Here is a 25,804-nt window from a genome sequence, read left to right on the forward strand (position 1 = left end):
CCAGCACTGACTCTGCACTATTATTCAAACAAGTGAATCATTAATATCTAATCTCATAAAGCACAAAGAGCCCTGCAGGTGTTCAGATGGCATTAGGCCCTGCACACTGATGGAGGTACAAAGGCTGTGGTTTGGAGGGTAAACATGCAGCGAGATGGTAGAGTACATAGTAGTGAGTTATGGAGTTAATAAGAGGGTAAGGGAGCCGCGAGCTGTCACTGAGCCCTCAGCCTCTCTCCAACACGAGCAGAGCAAAATGATGTGTGAGACATGTACACAAACTCACACAACACAGAGTTATAGTTGAACCAGGCCTTTGTGATGTAGAGTAGAGCTTTTGTGCAACACCTGTGGATGTCTTTTATTATACATCACTCTTATAGAGGCAAGAACACTGCCAGATAAGGAGGTTTTGTTGTCTATTGATACTTTGCAGCTAATATCCTCTCTGGGTGTGATGCTAACTGCAGGGACTACTCTGTCTGAAGTGTTACTCAAGTTTATCTGAGCTTTATTTTAACACAATCTGACCATAAAGAGCTGAGATGATTTGTACTGGTAAAGAAATCTCTCACACGTTTCTAAAGATTTTTGTCAGGTTAGCATTAGCCAACAGTTTTTCCATTACTCACGCTCACTTTTTTGTTGAAAATCAAACACTTGGAAAAAAACCAAACACGAATGTTTATATTGATCACAGGCTGTGTTGTTTATGGTGAATGGTCACATTTTTATATAGCGCTTTTCCACCTTCAAGGCACTCAAAGCACTTTACAATAAGGAACCACTCACCCATTCATACACCAGTGTACGCAGACACTGAGGGCGAGGTGGGTTAAGTGTCTTGCCCAGGGACACAACGACAGCATTCATCTGTGTGAGCTAGAATCACCCCACCAACCTGTGGATCAGTAGATCTGACCGCTCAGCCAACAATGTTTTTTTTTTTTTTATGTCGAGAGCAAGAGTTGAACCTCCAACCTTCAGATCAGTGGACAAACACTCTACCAACTGAGCTACTATTGCATTTAAATCTTTTTTTGAATTTTTCCTGAGTTTTCAGACTATTTTAAAACTTTTTTTTGGGCAGCGTATGCTAATGTGTGCATTGTGTAACCATGGTAACTGCTGAACATTCCATCATAGACATACATGTAGAACACCATTGCAAAGTATCAATAGCACTGGAATAACAGGTAGCGTGAAGGGAGATTTTAGAGAGACTATATGCAGATGAGGAGCCTTGTGTATGCGCTGCAGCTGCAAATCTGGGGACACAAACAGGAGAGATGTTGTAGAGGGTCCACACTACATGTCAAGAGTCTGCTTGATACAGAGAGACTGTGAGTACACACTTAACAAATGACAGTAACGAGAGCGCACACACGACACCACTCTCACCAGCAACTGAACGTAACTTTTAACCTACAAGGGGCAATTAATAATCCACAAAAATACATGAATGGAATGTTTTAGGCTATGTTATCTTTGCTGTAGAGTTGCTGCTGAACGGTTTCGACTATCAGCAAGAAATTTAAGCCTAGATCACGTAATTCATTATTTATTTATTTGTAGAGAACGCTGTTATAAGCAAACACATGTGGGACGGGTGCATATTTTACAGAATTTCCATTGGTTAAACAGTGCCATGTGACTCCTTGCTGACCAAAACACTTTTCTTTTATTAATATGGTCTTAAGGCATAAACGTGCTCCTCACTGTTGATGTTGCTTTTGCATCTCTCTACTGAAAACGCGAAAATAATACAGTTTTGTTCGAGACGCCACAGTGACAGCCACGCTCACAAAAGCTTCCAAGAACTAGCTACCCGGGCTACCTTTATTGTATAGTGTAATTATTGTAATTCCAAATTCATGCCAGAAACCGTGCAGCGCTGTCATTGAAGAGCAACAGAGAAAGGAGCAGAAGCCCAGAAAGACACAGGAAGTACATGTAAACACCAGGATTCTTATACCACCGTGATAGCAGCCTGCACTTTTCTACCTGTAAATCACCTCCTAGAAACCTGCAGTACTGCCTACAGCTACATAGCCTGTTCCCCACACATGCCAGTTCTCCCGCGAGGCTCGTAAATATTCTTTATCTGCTCCATTCCTCGCCTTTCCATCCGTACAACCTCCCACACCCCCCCCTCCCACCCCTCCTACCCGCCCACAGCACGTTAAGCCCGCAATCGAGGAATAAATATGCCTCATTAAAAGTGCGGATATGAAATTGATCTGTTCTGATCGGAGTAGCGTTGTGAAAGCAGGGGAGAGGAGAGGGGGATTCTGGGGGATTCGTCAGCTTTACGAGGCATCGCGCTGCTTTTATGGACGGCGAAGAGGAGTTATGGATTTACGATGAAGACGGTGGAGGAGGAGAGGAGCTGTGACATGAAGAACAGATGTAGAGATGGAGAACAAGAGGAGGCTGATGAAAATACAGAAATTATAATGATTCATATTAATGCTATTCAAACGAGAAAGACCTTGGATGGACTTATGGAGGAGCAGGGGCTATACTCCGAGCTCATCCCTGGTAACCAAACTCCACGTTCTACTACTACGGATGCACCCAACCATGGAAGTATGCTCACTGGGCCACTGTTTTGGTGATGATCCAAAACTCATGACTGTAGGTAATAGTAGGAACGTAGATTGGACCCTTCCCTCACTCTTCTGCAGAGCCAGGCCAGAGGAAACCAACAGAACAACAGCATCTAAAAGCAGTTAATGCTCAGTGTTTGATTTGTCTGTGTATATGGTATATGCATAACGATAGATACATAGATAGATAGATAGAGACAGAGAATAGGATTAGCTATGTAATATTAGTCTTGAATGGTGGAGGGGATGAGTTTTACCCACTGACAGAGACCAACTGAAATGCTTCTGTAATAAAACCATACTGTATGATTATGATTATGATGATGATTATGATTATTATTATTAATGTCTTTATTTATTTGTGGTCAAATTGCCTTACATCTATCTCAAAGAAGGATCTAACTACACTGAAACTGTAAACAGCTATTGTTTGAATGGCCCTATCCAACCTTTAATGACCCTACTAGCTTGTACTATTGTTCTCTTTTGTTTCTTTTGTTTACCTTGGGTCTGAGAATGGAATTATAGATCGGAGAGAGATTATGTCTCAGGGCTCCATTCCTGTTTTAAGGAAGAACTGTCTTTCCTAACAAAAATAGCTTCTTTAACTCCTCACACCATTTCTTTTCTCTGGCTAAGATCTGTACCTCACTATCTTCAAAGGAGTGGTTGGTGTCTTTGAGATGGAGATGTACAGCAGACTGGGGTCCAGAGCAGCTCTCACGACGGTGTTGGTACATTCTCTTATGAAGTGGCTGTTTAGTTTCTCCAGTGTAACGCTCAGTGCGCTTTTAACTAAACTGAATGGAGTAGACTACATTACTTTATTTATGGCTCACCGTTTTGTCCTTTGGGTGAACCAGTTTCTGTCTTAAAGTGTTTGTAGTTTTAAAATAGACCATAATCTCCAACTGTCTGGAAATTCTCTGAAGTTTTTCAGTCACACCCGCTGTGTAAGGAATAGTTACATCTTTCCTTCTAGGTTCAGATTCCCTGTTGTCCTGTTTTTTAGCTCTCTATCTCTATCTATTGAAGGCCCATTTTGGATATCCACAAGCAGAGAGGGCTTTCTTCTTTTTTTTCTCTATTATAATCACTTTCATCAATAATCATAAAATAGTGATGCTTCTTCCCACAATAATGCTCTCACAAAATTTGATATTGATATTGCCACATCGCTATGAGCAACAAAGCTGCAATCTGAGCCTACTTAAATTCAAACTGACTGCACTACGAAATGATCAAATCTTTCCTCCACCATGTTTGTTTACCTCCTCCTGTATTTTACCCTTCACACCACACATCAGGCTGTGCTACAGGTGTCCTATTCTCCATTGCGCTCTGAACATGGCGTGAAATGAGCCCATGATGACTTTATCTGTGCAATCAACCCCCTCCTCCTCCTCTTTCCCGTCTGCACATGCTCAGAACAGCACATGAAGCCCGAGCTAGCGTTGGCTTAGCCGCGTCTTAGCTTGTGCAGCAGATGTGGCGTCTCATTAACCTTGAGTGTAGACACAGTTCTGGCCCATTGTCTCTCACCTTCACAAACAAACAGAACCGCGGGCTGTGCAAACACTAGCGTCTACACAAGCAGCATGGTCCACAGGGAGCACTTAGCGATAAAATATTACACAAAAAGGATGTGTTTATTGCTGCAAATTCATATCCTTTTGGCACGTACTGTCTGCATGATGGGAAATACAAAATATAAAAACAAGCTAATTTTGGCGAAATGATGGTACGCAAATAGCTTTGTGGTGAAAGCATCTGAATGAGTCCATGAGGCTCTGTGGACTTTGTGTTTCTCAAAAGAGGTCCCACTATCGCTTCAATTATCATAAAGAGATGACATGGTAATTATATTAGAATAATCACTGTTCGATAACATCTTGATTAAAACAGTTGTAATTTTTCTCATAAGACAGTACTTTGACAGGTGGTAGAAGGATGTTGGGGTTCTGGGCGTGACTAAACACATAAACTCCGCCCTTAACTACGTTTCAAATAGAGCAGCTAAACTGGGACATACCTTGAGGACTAAAGGGGGGAGTGAGGCGGAGTGGGGTCTGGAGGTATAAGGAACAGTGTGATTGGTCTAACAGAAATGCACCACTTCAGTCTCCGCCCCCAGAGCCAGGTGTTTGTAATTAGAAACACCTGGCTGTAATCGGGGCAGTGTCTTGTGACGTCACCAACTACAAATAGTTGCAGAGGCCACTGGAGGCAGAACACAGTCATTTGAGCAGAAAGCTGCAATTATATTGCCTGGTAAATCTAGTCTGATGTCTCTGTGCAGTTCTGTATGCTGATGGATATCGGTCTGGTCCCTGTGCCCTCTGTTGCTTCTCGATCCTGGTCAAATGTGATCGTGTTATCTGATTTGTTTATTTCAGTGATGCACGTGAAATGAAGGAGCTCATTGGCTGGCTAGTATTTACAAATAAAATGTATCTCACCTCAGATTAACAGAGTTTAGTGTTTCACTCATTGTTTCTGCAGAAATTGCAATGTTTTTAGCCCCTGTGATATTTATTTCAGGTTACTGTTAATAATGAGAGAAGCTATTTTTCACTTGCGTTTTCATTAATGAATTAATGAGTTGCACATATGTATTTGTGTATTTTGCATGCATATTATACACATATTAATCTCTAGCTAATTATTTACATGTTTAGTTGAAGTTTCCTGTATTTATTGAACACAACGTTATCATGAAGTAAAAGGTCCTATGGCAGTGCATAATCGCATTATAATGATGGTGAGCCTCTATAATATTTATAATGAATACATACATTGTTATGTTGATGTATTCATATCCTAGAGCATGTTTAGGGGTCTAGTGTGGCACGACCTCATCATTTATAATACAGAATCAATAAATCACACTTAAGCCACTTGGAATACATTAAAATTCACTAGAAAAAAGGACCAATGTCTAAAATATTCAACATCTTCTGCCCACTCTGGATGATAATCTGAAAAGTATTCTAGCTTGTCTGTTGGTGTTCTCAGTCTCTATAAATGTCTTTGTACTTCTTTGTTTGTGGATATAACAGATACATTTAGTGCAGATGTTGTGGAATGTGAATAGACAATAGTTTAGCCCGAGTGGGACTGAAGTTGCAAGGCCCCCCAAGTGAAATTCTGAAGGTTAGATGAAGGTTAGATCCAGCTTGTCCAGATGTGTAATTGGTATCTCTGAGATCAGATTCACGACACCTCAAATCGTAGGTCCTGGGTTTACATGTGTTTAGAAAAATATTAAATTTACTAGGCTAGTTATTTGGTTTTCTTAGCATGCAGGTAAACATAGTGAATGACCACAGTGAACATGGTCAGGCTTGTGTTTCAACACCTTTTACCTTCAACTACAGTACCTCAAGTGGCAAGTCTCCTTCTATATTACTGCATAATTAGAATACCATAATCTAAAGAGTAGACCTGCCTTAAAGTTAGCCTTATTTGCTGTGTGACTGTCTAACATGGGACCGGAGACAGAGGGACAAGTGTGGATAACTGTACAATATTACTGGAAATCACACTTTATAATGTAAAATGTAAAGAGCATTTTAAAATTCAAGATTATGACTTTGGTGTCGCCTGTTTTCCTGCAGTGGGTGTGTTTGTTTTGAGCGTGGGTGCATCCCTGTGCTGACCTGTACCTCCTCCTGGTCCTCGCCCACCTCCAGCGCCACAGCGACCGAAGCGAAGGGGCGGCTTGCCATCTGCTGCCGCTCCCTCATCAGTGCCTGTAAGACACAAGAGAGAGATGAGTGTGAAGGAGAGAAGAGGCAGGGACCTGAGTGTGAGGGAGAAGGACTGAGGCGCTCTGCTCAACAGGCAAATCCGGATTTTATTTAATTTTACTGTAATTATAATTTCACTGTGATTTCACTAAATGTTATCCTTGGTGTTTCCCAGAATAACCAGTGCTTCACGGCTCAACTGCCTCCCAGACACTACTCCCTATAGTTTCTTCTTCTTTGGTTACTGCATCATGAAAACCTTCCCTGGAAAGTAAACAATCCTTAAAGATAAATCATTTTGGTCGCAGAGTGAGACCTCCTCTCACTACGTCTATGAACAATCTCTGTCAAACATGTGAGCAGGTGTAAAAGCATCAGTAGCATGTAGCGCTAGTCTCATCTGACCGCTACAACTTCTGTGACTTTACCAGAAGGAGACTACAGCCTGATATTTGCATCGAAAAACTTTGACCATTTCTACCATTTAAATTCTTCATGTTGTGCAGTGGGACATCCAACAGTCTTAAGATGAACCAAAACTGTGCAGTGGACACCATTAGGAGAGATTTGACTTTCAAACTATAAAAACTGTATTTGTCAAATGCATATAGGGAACAATAAACATCACTAGATACTTTTTCGGTTAACAAAGGTACAGGGTACAGTTTAGATTATTTGTAGATTTTTTCACAGTGATGTTGGGCTGGTTCTAGTTGAAAGACCAAAAAAACATCCCTGGTGCTCTCAAAAGTTTGCAGAATTACAAAATGAGTCAAATGATCTTTAAGAAACGCCCAACACAAATGACTATGAATACTTTGGCATATGAACAGCATTTACAGAGATGAGGAGCTGTTACACTGTTTGATCAGCAAGTTTGACCAAAATGAACCAAAAAATCATGATCTAGTGGTGTGGAATTGATGCGGAAACTCAAAACCTTGAAACAATTACCACCCACTTAAGTAAGAACTGTATAATTTTCCATTGAGCTATTTTAAATATTAACTTTTTTTTTCTTAAGAAGCACATTATGGTATTTAACTTTTATCTACCTTTTATCTTTTAATAAATACATAAATAAAGTAAGCTGGTTTCCATGGAGATAGACAATGCCTTCCATACCATTCTAGGTGATAAACGCTTCACCTGAAAAGTTACTTAGTTCACAACTTATAGGTTATTATTTTTAAGATGATACGAGCCTAAGTAGGAGATGAGAGGCAAATTACCGTCTACTTATTGTCTTAAATACATTCTAAACAAAAGTAATTTACATCTTTGGATTAGTAAATTACTTAGTTTTCCTTAAATACAGATTTTTTTCCAGGAATTAGTGTTAGCCCCTGAACATTAACGCAGACTTATTCAGCAAAATCGACTTTTCAGAGCCCTTAAGAGAGATATAGTAGTTTCCCCTTCTCATTTACCCTCTCAAAGTTGGATTTGGAGTGATTTGCGCATGTTTGAGTAATCTTTTAACACTTATTTTCAAGACTCTTTCAAGCTCTTTGTTGTGATGACGTTTATAGCGACGTCTGTTCCCATCGGGCAATGTAATTTTGTAACGCAGAAGTCATTATTCATATCATATTAAGTTGTCCTAGATGAATATTGTGATTTAAAATGTGCAAATTATACATAATGATCCACGGGTGTCGTAGGTTATAACTATATAGCAGATACGAGCACAATATGTCTTCTTCCTAAGGTTATGGGTCAAAACAGTAGCACTTTACGCACATTTTCAACTAAACTGATCTGCAAAACTAGTCCACGTCTCCAATCGTCTGCTACATTTGTGCAGCCTGTGGACATACTTCAGTCTACCGCGTGCTCCGAGCCCCTCTCACACCCTGCCCCAGACACGTTCACCACTTCGTCTTCCTCCATGACGCCCGCAGCAGACCACCTGTCCGATATCACCAAACCCACCCACACCCGCGACACCACCATCTAATCTCTACAATGGGAGCGAGCCAGGAGAAAGCACCAGACTGGAACTTTACAACACAAACAACAGCAACATGTTCACCGCCCGGGGTCCTTCACAATGCACATGCTAGCGTGGAATTAGCTAGTCTGATTGTGTAGCGCTGTGGATGCTAATGCAGGCTGTTGTGGTAATTTAATGAGGAAAGCACATTTGTAGCTAATAAGGCTTTGGGGTTTGGAGAAAATGGTTGACTAGTTTTGGCAATTCGGAAATATTGGCTTGTGTAGTTTTCATTCTGTGGTGTAACAGTTTAGCATGTGCCATCTGGTGATATTCAAATGATAATAGTTTTGGTTGTTTTATTTATTTATTTTATTTATTTATTTTTAAGAGAAACGCTGCAGGGAGAGCTTTTTTTAAGGTTTTGGCTCAGAATTGTATTTATTTTTTTTTTTCTTAAACTGGAAACTAAAATAATTTATCCTAATAATGTTTTATTATTTCACAGAAACAAAGAGGAAGTCAATGATTTACCCAATTTTAAATTATCTATTGTTTACTCTAAATCCAATATCTGTAGGAGGTGGAACGTCACTTGTATGATTCCATGGAAATAAAAAGATAAAACCACACTGCGGAATAAAGTTTTATGTCAGGGTTTCTGAGCCTTTTTGATCTAGGGGCCCTTTTTCCGTAGAAAGTGAGCCAGTGCCCAATCTTAAATGCACTGTATTCTAATGATTGTGGGATCCTAAAGGAGGTGATACTATGGTCTATAAGGAAGGATGCAACTCCTTCAAGCCAAGATTTAGGTTTTTAAGTGTTTATTTGAGCCTTTGTTGGCAAAAAAGTTGCATATGGGGCTTTAAAGCTACCAGTTAATTAGATTGGCGGATCCATCCCTATAGTATTGTCCGTAGCATAGATGCTATGTCCGCTACTGCAGTCTGACAATGTACCAGCTTTTTGAGCCTGAACAAAGACCAGGTGAGGGGGAGGGGTCAGGTGAAGAGGAGGGGTCAGGTGAAGGGGAGGGGCCAGGTGAGGGGGAGGGGCCATGTGAGGGGGAGGCAAAACCGGTTTCACAGCCGCCATCTGCTGGTAACACAAAATCAAATAAACGTATGTACAGCAGCTTTAAATATTCAGTTATGTAAAACAATGCACATGTTTCATTATTATGTCAGTAATGTTTGGGAAAAGTTTCAAATGGATTAAGTTATTATTTTGCTCATCATCATATTAGAGTATAGACATGATAACCGTCTTGTCGTGTTTTGTACCACTTGTTGCCGATGGGACAGTGACACTCGTACTTGCACGTGGCTGTTCAAATATGGCACCAGAAAAAATGTCACCATGTATACTCCCCGAGGCTCATATCATGCACAAATGCTCTCATGAAATAATCTTCTGTCTGATCCTCTCCAAGTTCCTCTTGTACCTCTGCTCTGCCAAATGTGTGCAAAAGTTTCAAGGGCAGAAAAAGTGGGATTTTGTTTTGTAGCTAACAGATTTAAAGGTCCTACATGACACAAAACTGACTCTCGTTTCATTGACGCATGTTTGAGTAATCCTTTTTTATTAGTCTGTCTTCATCTCCAAAGCTCTTTTCCACCTTGTGATGTCATGTAGTGGTAGTTTTAAAGTGAACAGTTACCTTTTACATTTAGTTCAGTGGAAGCGGGCAGTTCCAGGGCTGAAATCACTCAAATGATCCTAGTGAAGGTGCGTGGAGTTTAAAAACACAGGGGAGCACTTCCTGTATTATCACGTGACATCACAAGATGGAACAGAGGATGAGGAAACAACATTATAACAGAGATTCAAGAGAAAAAAAAAAAGCATACTGACAATGGCTGGAAAGATCGGCTTTAAGAAATCAGGAAATACTGACGTGTAAAATTGTATCTTGAGGTATTTGCTCAGTTAATAGAGTGCTTGTCCTCTGATCTAAAGGTTGGAGGTTCAAATCCCGCTCCCAGTCATCTAACATAATCCTAATGTGTTGTGTAGAGTGGATTACACGCTCCAGTGTTTGTGCTCCCTTCTGTGAGAGCAGTGAATATACCTATCAGGTTTGTGCTATAGCTGCCTCTCTCTCTCTCTGATCCTTCCCTTGTTGCATAATTGGACATTTTCAAGGTTTTTGGGGAAATATGTTGAAAAAATGTTGTATGTACTGTCATGGTGAGTTCTATTAGGGCGGTCAACAAGTGATAGTTGCTGTGACGTCATGCTCGGAGTGTTCTGCATCGAGGTCAATGGCGGAATGTTCTGCAGTTACCATTGTGACAATGCACACTCATGAAAAAAAAAAACACAAAATGGATTTAAACAACACATTTTCAGGAGGCTGTGATGAATACGAGCATTCACGATCATGTTTAGGTGTTTGATCTTCAACAAAAACGGTGAGAGTGACTAACTGAGCACCTGTTGGCTAATGCTAGATAACGTGTGAGTTTAATGTTATTTCAAAGGGACTTGTTTATGGTCAGATTGTGTTAAATAAAGGTCAGATTTAAGTCCAACTTCAGTATTAAAAACATGACTTGGGCGATTTGTTTGCTGCCTTGATTTAGGTCCTTTTACACGTGGAGATTAAACTTCTGTACAGCCCAGATAGTGAAAAAAAACAATCCAAAAACTGATGTATTTCATAATTCAAAATATAAACAATAACCTTTACGATAGTTTTGTCTGACTGTTGCTGACGTATTAAATCAATGGGAGCATGAACTCGCCCTGCCCCAAACTCATTCCCCCTTTTTCTCTCTCGCTTCATCTTCCTCTCAGTTAGTTAAGGCTGCCTTTCTCTCCTCTGTCTCTCTCTCTCCCTCTCTCCTTATTATCTATCTCTGTTCCTCGCATTTCTCTCTTATATCCCACTCTTAATCTCCCTCTCCCCTGTCTCTCCTCCTTCTTCTTCTCTCACTCATCGCTCATGTCACTCCCTCTCTCAGTTCTTACTGCTCCTACACCTGCTCTCTCTCCATCTTGTATCTTCTCTCTCTTTCTGACTGAACGCTCCTATAGCTGTCTCTCCTCTTTTCACTCTCTTTTCACCATATACATATGCAATCCTGACTGAACACATCTAGCTGCCTTTCTCTTCCCCCTCTCTTTTGTCACTCCTGTGAGTCACACTGACCCTGCACCTACCTGCTATTGTGTTTCCCTATTCCTCACATTTCACTCCTATACCCCACTCTTAATCTCCCTCTCTCCTGTCACATTCTCTCCCTCTCTCTCTCTGTCTCCTGTCACCCTGTGTAAACCTGACTGAGTCCACCTGTGGCCACTCTCTCTCCTCTACCTCTCTATTTCTTTCTCTTCTCTCTCTCTCTCTCTCTCTCTCTCTCTCTCTCTCCTGTCACCCTCTCTAAACCTGACCGAGTCCACCTGTGGTTACTCTCTCTCTCCTCTCCTTCTCTATTTCTCTCTCTCCTGTCACTCTCTCTAAACCCGACCGAGTCCACATGTGGTTACTCTCTCTCTCCTCTCCCTCTCTATTTCTCTCTCTCCTGTCACTCTCTCTAAACCCGACCGAGTCCACATGTGGTTACTCTCTCTCTCCTCTCCCTCTCTATTTCTCTCTCTCCTGTCACCCTCTCTAAACCTGACCGAGTCCACCTGTGGTTACGCTCTCTCCTCTCCTTCTCTCTCCTTTTCTCTCTCTTTCTCTCTCTCACTGTCTTTCGCTCTCTCTCTGTGTAGTGCAGTGCCTACCCTCTCTCCTCTCTCTCTCTATTTCTCTCTCTCCCTTCTCCTGTTGCCTTTTCTCTCTCTGTTCTCTCTTTCCTTCTCTCCAAAACCTCCCTTACCTCTCCTCTCTCTCTTTTTCCTGTCACCCCCTGTAAAGCCTTACACCTGTAGCGTCTCTCCTCCCTCCCTCGCTCCTGTGCTCTCATACGTGGTTCGCTCGGGCTAATGTGATGTCTTCTCTTGTTAGCTGTCACGGGGAGACGCTAACACCGCGCACACACCTGTAGCGCTGCTGTTAGCCTCTCGCTGGTGCCTTGGCGGGTTTGTACCGGCACGGTTGAGAGGAGGAGGGAGGGGAAAGAGAGAGAGAGGCAGAGAAAGAGAGAGGAGGAGTGGTTTGAACAGGCTGAGGTTGAACAAACAAACTGGTTTAGATGTGTGGACACAGTCATAATCCTACGCCAACAAATCAGTTCACATGGCGTACCTGTCAGGTGTACAGCTGCTACAGTTAAATGCTCTCTTCTTTCTTTTTCTCTCTCTCTTTCCACATTCATTATTCATTCCTTCTACAATTTTCTTAATTGTCCTTCTCGTCATTCTCTCTTTCTACTCCTTGCCAGTCTCTTCCAGCTTTATCTGTTCCTCTTTTTCTTTCTCTTCTCATCTCTCTATTTAAACTCTCTCTTCTCTTTTCTTTCACTCCCTTCCTTTCTTTTCTTCAATGCGTTTCCTTTCTCTCTCTATTTTCTCTCCTCTCTTTATCCAATCTCTATCTTGTTTTCTCTCTCTCATCATTTTATCTCTTCTACTTTCTCTCTATTTTCTCTCCTCTCTTTGTCTCTCTCTCCTCATTTTATCTAATCTTTCACTCTATCCCTTTTCTCTATCTTCTTTTTTTCTCTCATTGTTTTCTCTCTTCTACTTTCTCTCTCCTTTGCTATTTATTTCTTGACCCTAATTTCCTCTCCCTCCCTCCTCTCTTTCTTCTCGCTGTCTCATCTTCTTTCTCTCTCTCCCTCTGTGTCTCTCTCTCCCAGCTTTATCTCATCTCCCCCTTTCTCTCATTTTCTCTGCCTCTTCATTTTATCACTCTCAACCTCTTTCTCCTTGTTTATATTTCTCTTTCCTCTACTATCTTTCTCTCTCTCGCCTTCCCTCTCTTTTCTCCTTTATATATTTTCTCGCCATCTCCTTTTTCTTACTCCTCTGCTTTCTCTCTCTTCCTCTGCTTCTTTCTTCTCTCTCTTTCCACTCTCTGTAAACCTGACTGAGCCTACACCTGTAGCTACTCTTTGTCTTTTGGACTTATCTGTCTCTTTCTCCTCTTTCCTTCTCTGTTTTCTCTCTCTTCTCAGTCTGTCTCTCTTTTTGTCTTGCCTTTTAGTCTCTCTGTCTCCTAAATTTGTCTCTTTCTATCCTTTTTTCCCCTCACCTTGGGGTTTCTTTCTCCAAACTTCAATCTCCTTTATCTCTCTCCCTCTTCTCTCTCTTCTCTTTGTCTCTCCTCACTTTTGTTCCCCTCTCTCTCTCTCTCGGTGATAGTGTAAGTTCCAGAGCGGCTAATGGACCGTATACAGAAATACACCGCAATTCCATGTAGGTTTTAAATAAATGAATGAATAAAATCAGTCCTTTCCACTTCTCCTTAATTTGGATGCCAGAAATCTTCGCTCAATAGTTGGGTTTGATGGGGAATTGAAACTCTAATCCATGACCCTAAATTAAGTTTCATAATAAGCACATGTTTCATTCAAATACTCAAAACCAGAAACCAGACAATAACTTCATACTGCTTGGACACAACATTTTTTTTTTTTTTTTTTTTTTTTTTTTTTTTTTTAATGTTTGCTACTTTCTACTTTCTTGAACATCTTGTACTCAAATCCTCAGAGTATCCATCCTTTGCTTTGTCGACAGCTCTGCAAACCCTTGGCCTTCTCTCAGTGAGCTTCACGATGAAGTCTCCTGAAATGATTTTCACTTCACAATTGTGCCTCAAGAAATGCTAAAAGTGCAAAGCAGTGGTCAAAGCAAAGGGTGAATATTAAAATGAATAAATAAAAAAAATAAAAAATAAAAAAGTAAATAAATAAATAAATAAAATTAAAATTTAAAAAAAAAGTTATTTTGAGTTAATTTTTTGTTTACTAATTTGTGTGTCATTCATAGTGTTGATGCCTTCAGTGAGAATCTACAATGTAAATAATCATGGAAATAAAGAAGAAATATAAAAGAAAAAGTGTGTCCAAACTTTTGACCAACAGTATATTTGCATAAGCATCATGGATGATTATCAGTTGTGTGTGTGCATGCGTGTGTGTGCGTGTGTGTGTGTGTGTGTGTGAGAGAGAGACCTTGTGAGGACCCATCTTGTAAATGTGTAAATCAGTTGTAACACCTCATTATCTCCAGTGGGCAGTGATATAAACAGCAGAGGACAGGAGGAACACAGGGGTCAAGAGGGACAAAAGACTTTAGTAATGACAGACATAATTAAATCTCTGCATTTTTTCTTTATTAACAATTTACCGCCCCTCGATATTAGGAAGATTCATTTAGGTACACAACACAAAAGCTGTATATGTAGACTAATGTTCTCACGGCAGAATCACAGTCAGAATCAGGATTAGTTTCATTCAGACAGACATGCAGCCGACTAGCAGAAGAATAGGGTTATCAGCAATAAAATTTAAAGAATAAAATAAACTTTAACTAAAATATAAAATACCAGCAGCTTAAAGAAAATACGTAAAATGACTAGAATAAGTATTTTTCAACTAAACCCCCAGTGAAGACAAAAAACAAACTTACATTTTAAGTTATAGAGGAGTATTACAGTTCCATGTATTAACTGCTAACACACAACAGAGCACCATGTTAGGGTTAGGGTTTATTGTTTTGAAAATGCTATATTTGCAGAAAACAATGTATTAACATGTTTTATAAGTTTCACTTTCATTTTTGAAACATTCTGAGTTTTCCATCCCTTTTCTTCCCACGCTCACTTTCCTTTCAGGGCGCTGTCACCAAAACAATCAATGTGCATCCCGATAATGAAACTACTGCACATCGCATTAGGTTTGTATAATGTTTTTGTATACTTATGGAGAGTTGTCACGTGGGAGCATGAGTGACGAGTTTGTAGGTTGAATATTGCATAGAATCTAACTATAAGTAATAAGAATAAGTAGTAAGAATATTGCATAGAATCTTACATCTAACTATAAGAGGAGTTCGAATAGGGCCCGGGAGAGGTCACTAAAACACTGAAACATGCAGGGCTCAGCATGTTTTTGATGAGGGAACGTTATCACATGGGAGAAAGTTCCAAACAGTTGATTTTGCATTATAGCCCCTCTTTAAATTATAAATATATATGATGTGAGAACAGGCACATGTGCATAGAAACTAAGCTCTATATGTTTGAAAAATCCAAGCAGAATGCCTCAGACATAGTTAATACGGTGTGTGGTTGTGTGGACGGTGTGTGTTTTCGCTGCTCTGCTCTATGTTTACTCGTCTCCCGGACCACCATTCATCCCTCGCTCTCCTGGATGGACAGATGCATAAAACAGGCAGAGGAGGAATGACTGAGCGCACAACAATAGAACCAATCACAGCTTGAATGATTTCTGGGAGAGCACCAGACCAGCACCAGACAACCACCTGCTCCCCATCCCTCCACCACCGCCTCCACCACAACCGGACCCCACAACCGCCGCCCCCCCCCCCTCCTCTGCATCACCGCGCACCAGCTCTCTGCACAATAAGTCAGGTCTGTAGAGAGTACGTGGTTATTTAGATTTACTAGAATACTGTTGGGATGTTAACGTACCTGTGGAGTGGTGGGAAATATAATTGTGTCATCAGTAAATTACACGGAGCTGAATAAACTGGACAGAATACGCCTTACTGTGGCTTTATAACCCCTTTATGGTACATCGGCGTAAGAGTAATCACAACAAAGCGCCGCATGCTGTCGGCTTCTTCTACGGATAGCTGCAGCTCACACTAGTGGGCGTGTACCGGTGGTCACAGGAGTAGATCGGGGCAATGACGTCTTGAATACGTACTCAAAAGTACTCAAACACGCAAGAATCGCTCTAAATACAAGAGAAACAGTATAACATGGTAAAAAGGTCTGACAAGTTGGTTTTGCATAGTCTTTTAAATGTGTAGGAGAACAACAAATGCAATACCTTTATGAAAGAAATTTTAAAAATGGCTTCCGGAGCTTCTGGATACTGTGCTACTGAGTGGTGGAGCTCGGACTAGAGCCGCTTCTCCTCCACATCAAGAGAATCTCTACTATTTAGTGGAATTTTCGTAGCTTTTTAATTTTTATTTTTTTTTAATACAGTACCTTATTATTATAACAGTTTGAAGCAGAATTCAGTTATTTTAAACCATAATTTGCATATTCTCTGAGCTCTGGCCAATCAGAGCTGGCAATACTGTGCTGTTATGCGTGTTTGCAGAGAAAGAAGAGAGACTGCTGTATTGATACTCAAGTACATCAAGAGGGGCGTGGCAGTGGAGGTGATAATATCTCTAGGATCCATTAGCCTGTCATTTGATTGGTCTATCACATTTGTCTGCACAAACTGTTTACTGCATTCTTATATAGTAGAAAGTACTTTTGTGTCCTGATCTCACCCTCCCCACCTTTAAGACAAACAGCACCCATGGGAGCAGCCCGGGCCTTATCACTACAATCACATTCCCCCGGAGTTTAAATCGGCACGCTTTATTACACAGGCCGGATCTCTTTATCAACTAGAACTGTGGAATTCACTTCATTTGTCAGTGCTGCACTTGGGTTAATATGAAAACATTTGTGTGCATGGTGCAGGAGGGCAGGAGGGAGTGTGCATTTATTTCACAATGTTGGAGAAGTCTTTTAGTTTCACTGCTCATGAGGAGTAACTGAGGAGAGATACCACTTTGAGTATTTATCCAAGTATCCAAGTTGATATGATCGGCCAAATGATCTTAAAGCAGATCTATGATGCAAAATGGACTTTTTAGAGCTTTAAACCATGTTATTGTTGTTTCCTCTTCTCATTTACCCTCTCGAAGTTGTATATGGAGTGATTCACGCATTTTTGAGCAATCTTTAATCATTTATTTTCAAAATGCCATATTGCCGATCAACTCCCGTTTTCATCATCATCTGCATACGCCCACTGCTCTGTACTTCCTTCTTCAATTTAATTTCTTTTATTAAGTTGTTTTGGATGAATATGGCAGTTTAAAATGTGCAAATTATAACATAATGATCCATGGATGTCATAGATTATAACTATACAGCAGACACAAGAACAATGTGTCCTCTTCTTCTGTCTTCTTCTTTTTCTGTCTTCTGTTTTCTTCTTCTGTCTTCTTCTTTTTCTTCTTCTTCTCTGAGCAAAGAAGGTTGTTTAAAGTTGTTCATGCTGCATTAAAGCTGCACTACATAACTTTACAGATGGATGTTAAAACAATGAATTAAATAATTTGTTCAAAGCTTTTGTTTTTGATGCTCTGAGTCCTCCCCACACTAAGTCACTCCTCCTTCAGAGCGCTAATGAAACTACTGCACATAACATCCAGTTTGAACAGTTTTCTATCATGGTTTTTTTGTATATTTTTGAAGAATTGTCGCGTATGAGAATGAATGATGTAGGCTTGTGGGCTGAGCATTACACAGAATCGTACAGCTAACTGTAAGGAGGGTTTAATAGAGCCTGGGAGAGATCGTTAAAACACTCAAACGTGCATGGGTGACATCTAAAACCTCTTCACTATATAACATTTCAAGTGAAGGTTCTGCCACCTGCTTGTTTTAATGGAGATGTTAGTGCTTTGCCTGGAACGTTCATAGTACAGTATTAAAACTATTTATCTCCGTGGAGACAACCAGGAAACTAGGCCCACTTTTCAAATCTGTGGAGAGGCAACCCCCGCTCACTGGACAAATGCATGTTTTTAAGGTGTGGGTTTAATGCCAAATGTGGACTATTCCAGGCAAAGCAATAACATTTCCATTAAGACACAAATAGATTAATTTAAATTCTAAAACATGAGATAGGTACACAAGAGCATCTTTAAAGCCCAATAACAACATAAATATGTGTATGTCCTTTGAAAATTGTTTTTTTCCCCAACATGATTAATACAGAAATCCTGCACATTTCAACCGAGTTCTTGTGTCAAACAGAAAACACTCTGCTCCACCTTGTGATGTCATGTGGTAAAAGAAGACATGCTCCACTGTGTTTTTAAACTCCATACACCTTGAACCACCTGGGACTGTCAATTTCCAGAGCAAAAGGTAAAAGGACTTAACTCAAAAGCTACCACTGCATGACATGACATGTGAATGAAACAAAACGCAACTCCAGGTATGTTTTTGAGGCAGTAATAACATTCTAACATCCCTTAAGAGTCAATTTTGTGTAATATAGGACCTTTAAGACAAGGACTGGAAAAGGGATGATGAGGACTTGACTTGCTCTTCTTAGACCTGCTCCATGTGTACAGGCCTGTGGAATCAATGCAGCCATGGCAGAGTCAGGCCTGATAAATGTTTTAATCAGGCAGAGACAGGACCCGACTCCTCTCCCCTCACCATAACTCCTCAGCAGCAGATTTTACTGTTTTGACTATAACATGTGCCAGAGTGAAGTAAGGAGCCGACACGGGAGGTAACAGCAGAAAGACATCGACAAGAGGGATGGCATGTGAGGTGTGGGCACAGGAGAGAGGAGGTTCAATCACTACGTTTACAGGCACGTCAGGAAAGCCGGATAACTGACCTAGTCCAATTTAAACTGATTTATCCAAATGCAACCCGGAAACTATGATCGAAGTGACGTGAATCGAATTTCAATTTTTACAGTGACAAATCTGGAAAAGCCGGTCCAAACTCAGATACTTGTTGCATCTAACAGCGCAGTCCGGCTTACACGAGGAGAGGCGTTCAACTGCACAAGGTAAGAAACAGACAGGCGAATGTAAGACGTGTGTTTGGACGTTTACTCGCTCATTTTAGATCAGCAGCGATGATCGTTAGTTTGGTTCATTACGTTAAAGTGAAAACTAGAGCCTCGGTGTGTTTATTTGTTACAAGATGGCCCTGAACTACTGGGTTCTTTGACGTGCTGTTGACAGAGACAACAGCAGTCTGACAGGTTTGGAGCTCTCTGTGTCTAATGCCGCAGCGAGAACTAAGGAAGAACATGCCTCAGATCTGGAGATGGTGAACTAGTCCTGACTGGGATGAAGAACCCTGATCAAAGATGTTGAGGTCAATAAACAAGGTGAAGTAGTACATTACAAAACAATATTCAGACATTGGTCAAATTGTTTATATAAAATGTTTATATATATATATATATATATATATAATAAATACGGGCACAGTTATCTAATGGCTAGAGAAATAAGGTCCCAGGTTTGTTGTCCTGTGGGAGCTTTGATTGATGAGTGTGTCAAATGCATAAAAAGCTTTCACATGGAGCCATTAAATAACATGCATAATGTGCTCATCTGTGGTGGAGTGGTTTAAGGCGTTACACATTTACATTGTGGGTTCCATTATTAACCTCAACCATTTGTCAAATGTCTCCAGCCTCTCTCTTCTTATTTCAACATGATAGCTGAGGTGTCAATAAAGCTTTGGGCCAGTAAAAATGATGGTGAGGGGTGACACAGGGGTCAACAAGATCAAGTGTTTACTCCTGAATGTTTTTGGGGAGCTCTACAAAAGTAAATGAGCAGACACGGGTAGTATTCAGTTACATTTACTCAAGTGCAGTACTCTCACTTGTGTAAAAGTTGTGATTACCCTCAACTCGCTCCTTCAGATATGATTTAGTTTGTCTCATTTGTGTGTCCATCATTTGAAAAAAAAAAAAAAAGAATAATGCAATGTTGTGTTCATATTTTCAATTATATAACACGTTACATCCACACAGCTATTCTTAAAATACTTGTACTTGAGTCGTACTTTCTTGAAATACTTTTTACTCTTGCGTGAGAAATTTCATGGGGTACTAATTACTTATAATCGAATTATGTTATATTAGTATAGTATGTCTGTGTAATCCATCAGTTGTCCAGGTCTGATCCACAGCAAAAGATGAAGTTTAAATTGATCAACTGGACAAATCGTCTTCACCCCTACAACGATTTGTCCAGCTGACAGATTTAAACTTCATCTTTTGCTATTACAACAGTATGCGAGTACATTGTTTGGCTACCCTGTCCCACTAAATGAGCCAAAACAATAAACACAACAGTAAAGCAAACATAAAATATAACCATATCATAACTTTAAAAAACCTAATGATTACTGTAACTCCATTGTGACTGCAGAATAACTGTACAATAACATCTCCATTGTAAAGTGCAGATGTGTAACTGAGACCAATGAGTCCTCTTCACATTGTATTCTAATGAAAAACCTCTCAAGCATGGCCCCGGTGCAGAACAATCTACTAGAACTAACACAGTTCAGTCTGACGTATTCTGATATCTCACTGCTTTTGAATGTAAAGGAGAGACATGTGCACTGGCCTTTGGAAGTGTGTCTATAGAACAGTGAAGTTAAGTTACAATAAGATTACTACTGCGCTTAAAAACATGGGCCAAAAACCTCAGTACATTATAGGAATGCGCTACACAAGCACGTATAGTATGGACGTGACATTTGACTTATAATTTGAAATTCAAGAATGTAATTGCAGATTGCGGGGGTGTAGGTGAAAACTGACATTTTCTGAGCGTTCAAGCCTCAAATGCAGAACAATACACGATTTTCTACCATGTTATAACGTTGTTCCCTCATCAAAAACATGTCTGAACAGGTTGTAGATGTCATCCATGCATGTCTGAGTAATCTACCGATCTCTCCCGAGCCTTATTCAAGCTCTCATGATGGGTAGTAGTACGATACAACCTGTTAAGTAACCGATGCGGTGATAGTTACACCAAAAATGTCCATAGACTGAAAATACAACCTCAATAATAAACTTGTCCTCTACACTTCCGAACTAGAGCACACACACACGCACAACTTTGTATATCACATCTTTGGAACCAACCACAAAGCATGGCAGGGATCAACCATTGTGGTGCATTCACTGCTCCTTACAAAGACCGTCAAAACGCATTTCCCTATATCGGCCATGCCAAGCTGCCTGCTCATAATAGGACCAACACTCACATTCTCAATAACACGCTCTTGAAAATGAAGGACTAGGCACCGTACACAGATAAAATAAGCGCGCATCTAATCACATTACACTGTAGAAATACGACAATACCACACACTTGAGCGACCCAGCCTGATTCTGACCGATAAGCTTTCAGTTACCTCTTTATGGTGTGTCCTGTGTGGCCCGGGAGGTAGATAGGGCCTTCTACATAAAACCTGATATTAGCTTTTTCGGGAAGAAGAATACAGCCACCCAAGCAGAGTGCACGAGGGTTGGGGTGTTTGGTACAATGAGCCCATTCTACAAAGAGCCGCATACATGACTGCGTGCTCATTTACATCATAAAACAGAGAGGGGAGATAACTTTGAGGCTATGAAACGTGCAGGGGATGAACAGGAACATTTGGATTTGTGTGGGTTTTGGAAAAAAAAAACAGAATTTGTGTTTGCCGACTTGTTGACTGTAGCTGCAGATTGATATTTTATTTGTTAATTATGTATTTGTATGTATTTTTTTAATTAATCTTAAGGAAGGGGTATTCTGCAAAACCTTGTTGGAGCTTTCTACCATGTTCTAAAGTTCCCTCGTCAAAAAACATGCCTGAAGTTGTTTCAAATGTCATCCATGCATGTTTGAGTAATCTAGCGGTCTCTCCCAAGCCCTATTCAATCGATCCTGTACAAAGCTCAGCCAACAAGCCGACGTCATCCATGCTCCCACACTGCAATGTTCACAAAAGCAGGATACAAGCAGGGGACATGCTGATTGTGTTGTAATGTTGCTCTGAAGGGGGAGTGACTTAGCTGGGAGAGCAAGGGGAGGGGAGACTCAGAGCATCAAAAAAGGAAAATTTATTAAATAACGACATGTTGAAAAGATGTTGTTTTCGGTGAATATAGCAATTTGAAAATAAAATGAAAGGTAACATGGTGATCTAAATATGTAATGTGTTACAGTTAATACTCCATAGAAGTCAAATACCCCTCTTTAAATGAAGTAGCATGTTCATCTTTTATTTGACATTTAAAAGTAATATGATTTTAGTATAGATTTTTAACTTTTGATCATTTTTCTCCCTGCGTTGTGCAATAGACCAGAGGCCCTCATCGTGAAGAATAAAGAGTGACACTGGAATAGTATTCACTTGTGCAAAGATAAGACATCCCATTCCAAGTGTTTGCAGAGCTCCCAGATGACGATTGTCCGCAGGGATAGTCTGATAGGATTCAACTTGACCCACCAGAATACAAAAGGGAGGATATACTGCAACATGGGAGTGAAGGCAATCCTCAGAGGCTGATATCTGATAATAGTGGATAATGTGGTTCCGTAGATGCCCAAACAGAGTGAGAGGAAAACCACTTATGGATGATCAACAGTGACCGCCCACCGCTTGGTCCCAGGTGTACATTTACCATTCATTTTGCCCATAAACTTTCCATGAAATTAAATAAAATGGTGAATGTTTGAAAGCTCGGGCTAATCAGTTATGTGGTAACTTATGAAAACAGGGCTTATAACTTTATTTAAAATCTGTTTCTGACACTTACTGAAAAGTTATTAAAACATTTTGTAGATTTTATTTATTTAAAGGTGTTATTTTGACTTGATTTTTTCCCAAAAGCCTATAATTTACTTCTGGAAACACAGTCACCTTCAAAGTGATGGGACTTTTGAGTTTCATTTTTGCTCTTTTATAAATGATTTCATAAAAAATTCAAAAATTTCAATTCAACTTCTCGATCGATAACACAATCAGAAATTTCAAAACTCAAATTACCATATCTCGCAAAAAGCACTTTCTGTTCATTTTTGACTCCACAAACAAAACCCATTTTTCATTTTAAACACAATTTGTTTGACAGCTACATAAATCTAAAATAGTTCTTACATGGGTCTGAGAAATACACTTTTCTTTACAGAACCGATGCATATTGTGTGGTCCTCTCCATCTCTGTGTTAGCAGTACTTGTCAGTGCCTTATCAGTGGACAGCGCTATGCCACAGTGTTTGTGCTTGTTCTGAGTAACAGCTACAAGCCCGATCTATACAGCCTTTCACTCACTCTGTCTCTGCGGCCAAGCTAATTAGCCACACTAATCAATGAGGATTTATACCCCGAGGTGTCCAGGCTGATCCACCATGTTGGGTCTGTGCAGCTGACCCAAGCACAACAATCCCATCCCTCTGGCACTGTTTTTGGTCATTTAAAGTTGCACTGAATAACTTTTTTTTTTTTTTTGCTTGGTGGAGGGTCACCGCTTATCTGCATGGAGATGGAGAATGTACTGCTTTGCTTGAAATGTTCTTCAGTGTACCATTAAAATTAACACCAGTTTTAAAGTGGGACTAAGAAACAACTAAACTCCACCCACAACCACATTTCAAAAAAGAGCTGCTGAACTGGGCAGTACCTGGAGGACTAAAGACAAGGGGTATAAGAAGAGTGTCATTGAACTATCCACACTTCAAAAAACTCTCCTAAATTATGTTTTTGACCAGAAAGCTGCAAATTGTCCTGTTAGTTTGCCAAAAATGACAAGGAACACTGGATAATTACTATTAAAACTCCACATACTTCGCAGCTTAGTGTAGGGAGAAAAAAAAAGTGTTTAGTACCACTTTACAATGATATTTTCACAATAGAAAGCAGCGAATATAAAGAGAGCATTGTGGTGTTGGTTGAGGTTGTGGGTGTGATTCCCCGTGAGCCTGGTCAGACCTGGTCTTCATTCTCATCAGGAGGTCATAGTCTCTTGACAGTGCACATACACTACCAGTCAAAAGTTTGGACACAACTTCTTTTTCAGTGTATTTTCTCTTCAAGTTTATCACTTTCCACATTTTATATAGATATATGTTTTTTAAGTGTTTGTTTTCTCACTGAATTGCCCAATCCAACACACTTTGCATAACATCTGAAAGCATTTCCGGGCTTATGGCTCTTATTTGATCCTTGACATTACGTTTTAAGTCGTTTATTGTCTGAGGTTTATTCACAAACACCTTTTCTTTAAGATCGCCCCACAGGAAGAAATCAGGACTAGTCAGGTCTGTGGAGATCACATACTGCCCCCTGTCTTTGAAAAACACTTATTATTCCTTTAATGGCATTTACGCTCGGGGCATCTCTGGTATTAAAATGTCGACTGTATCACCGCTGGGTTTGTGAATTTGAACCATGTGACTCAAAGTACCACTGTACAATGAAGGTTCGTTCCTTGGTGCTGTATTTGCTTATATTAATATCGGAAGGGTAGTTCTAAATGCTCTGAAAAAAGAAACGAAAATTATTTAGAAGCAAAAGAGTTATGATTTTTTTTCAACCGTCAGTGGAATTATTAAAAAATGTGGCCACCCTTTGCTTCATTTCTATATGCTCTATTTCTATATTTGATGTCTTCAGTGAGAATCTACAAAGCAAATAATCACGGAATAAACATACACGAAAAAAGCGTGTCCAAACTTTTGCCGGGTAGTGTATGTGATGGTCTTCTCTTTCATCCCGGGTCTATCCATGCGAGGAGACACTGCACTATCTCCACTGACAGGAGCAGAGCACCCATTAAGTGTGGTATAGACAAGGCCTCACATTAAAGCTCACAGATTCTGCTTTACTCAGGCTTTTGAACTACTGTTGGACAAGAGTGGTGTTTCAGGATTTGCAGGTTAAATAGAGTGTATTTAAACAGGCAACGGTAATTCATCCCTGGATCAGAGCATATAAAAAAGCTTAATATTGTAGCAGAGACCCTCAGCTTTTCCACTTAGGAGTAAAGAAGTTCAATGTTTCAAAGGTGCATTTTATTGAAGGAAAAAAAATGCTATTAAAATCTGTTCCAGGTTTTGACACACCCCCTTGCTCCCTGCACTAAATCACTCCACCTTCAGAGCACTATTACGACACAATCAGCGTGCGTCCCGCTAATGAAACGACTGCACATCGCATCAGGTTTGTGAAGTTGTACATGGTCTTGTATCATTTTTATGGAGAAGTGTCGTGTGGGAGCCTGGCTGTCGTAGTCTTGTGGTCTGAGCATTGGAGAGTGTCGTACAGCTATGCATAAAGAGAGGGAGAGATCGCTAGATTACTCAAACATGCATGGATGGCATATAAAACCTCTTCAGACATCAAGCTAAAAAAGACAATAGCAAAAATTTATTTTTTTTTACTTTAACTAGCATAAAGGTCAAAGGGTCCTATAGGGTTGGACTGGGTGGGTGGGAGGGATGAGGTGGGTGATAATTGTTGGGGCACAAGGAGCACTATTTATGTTGAGCTCTCCATGTTATGTTTTTCTATGTTTTGTTGCTGTTATTTATTTTGTATTTATTTTTATTTTTATTTACTATTCATTCCCTTTTCTGTACCTCTTATTTTTGTAAAATGCACCTGTACAAAATCTGTTAATATATTAAAAAAAAAAAAAAAGAAAAGAAAAAAGGAAAAAAGAAACTCTTCATATTTTTACTGAGGGAACGTTATAACATTGTACAAAGCTCCAAAAGCTCATTTTGCATAATACCCGCTCATTAAGAAACATTTGTTCATTATAAATTAGGTCTTTGTTCATGCCTTAGTAATGCTAATTAGGTGT

General features: G+C 40.1%; 1 protein-coding gene across 1 annotated transcript in view; it reads right to left on the reverse strand.

Moving 5' to 3' along the window:
• atrnl1a (attractin-like 1a) overlaps positions 1–25,804 on the reverse strand; it is a 347,237-nt gene that overhangs the window by 51,965 nt on the left and 269,468 nt on the right. The window contains exon 28 of the mRNA XM_033980189.2: positions 6,269–6,361. Within this exon, the coding sequence (XP_033836080.1) occupies positions 6,269–6,361 (93 nt within the window). The remainder of the gene's footprint in view (positions 1–6,268; positions 6,362–25,804) is intronic.

This window comes from Periophthalmus magnuspinnatus, chromosome 15, assembly GCF_009829125.3.
Source record: "Periophthalmus magnuspinnatus isolate fPerMag1 chromosome 15, fPerMag1.2.pri, whole genome shotgun sequence".
NCBI classification, from domain to species: Eukaryota; Metazoa; Chordata; class Actinopteri; order Gobiiformes; family Gobiidae; genus Periophthalmus; species Periophthalmus magnuspinnatus.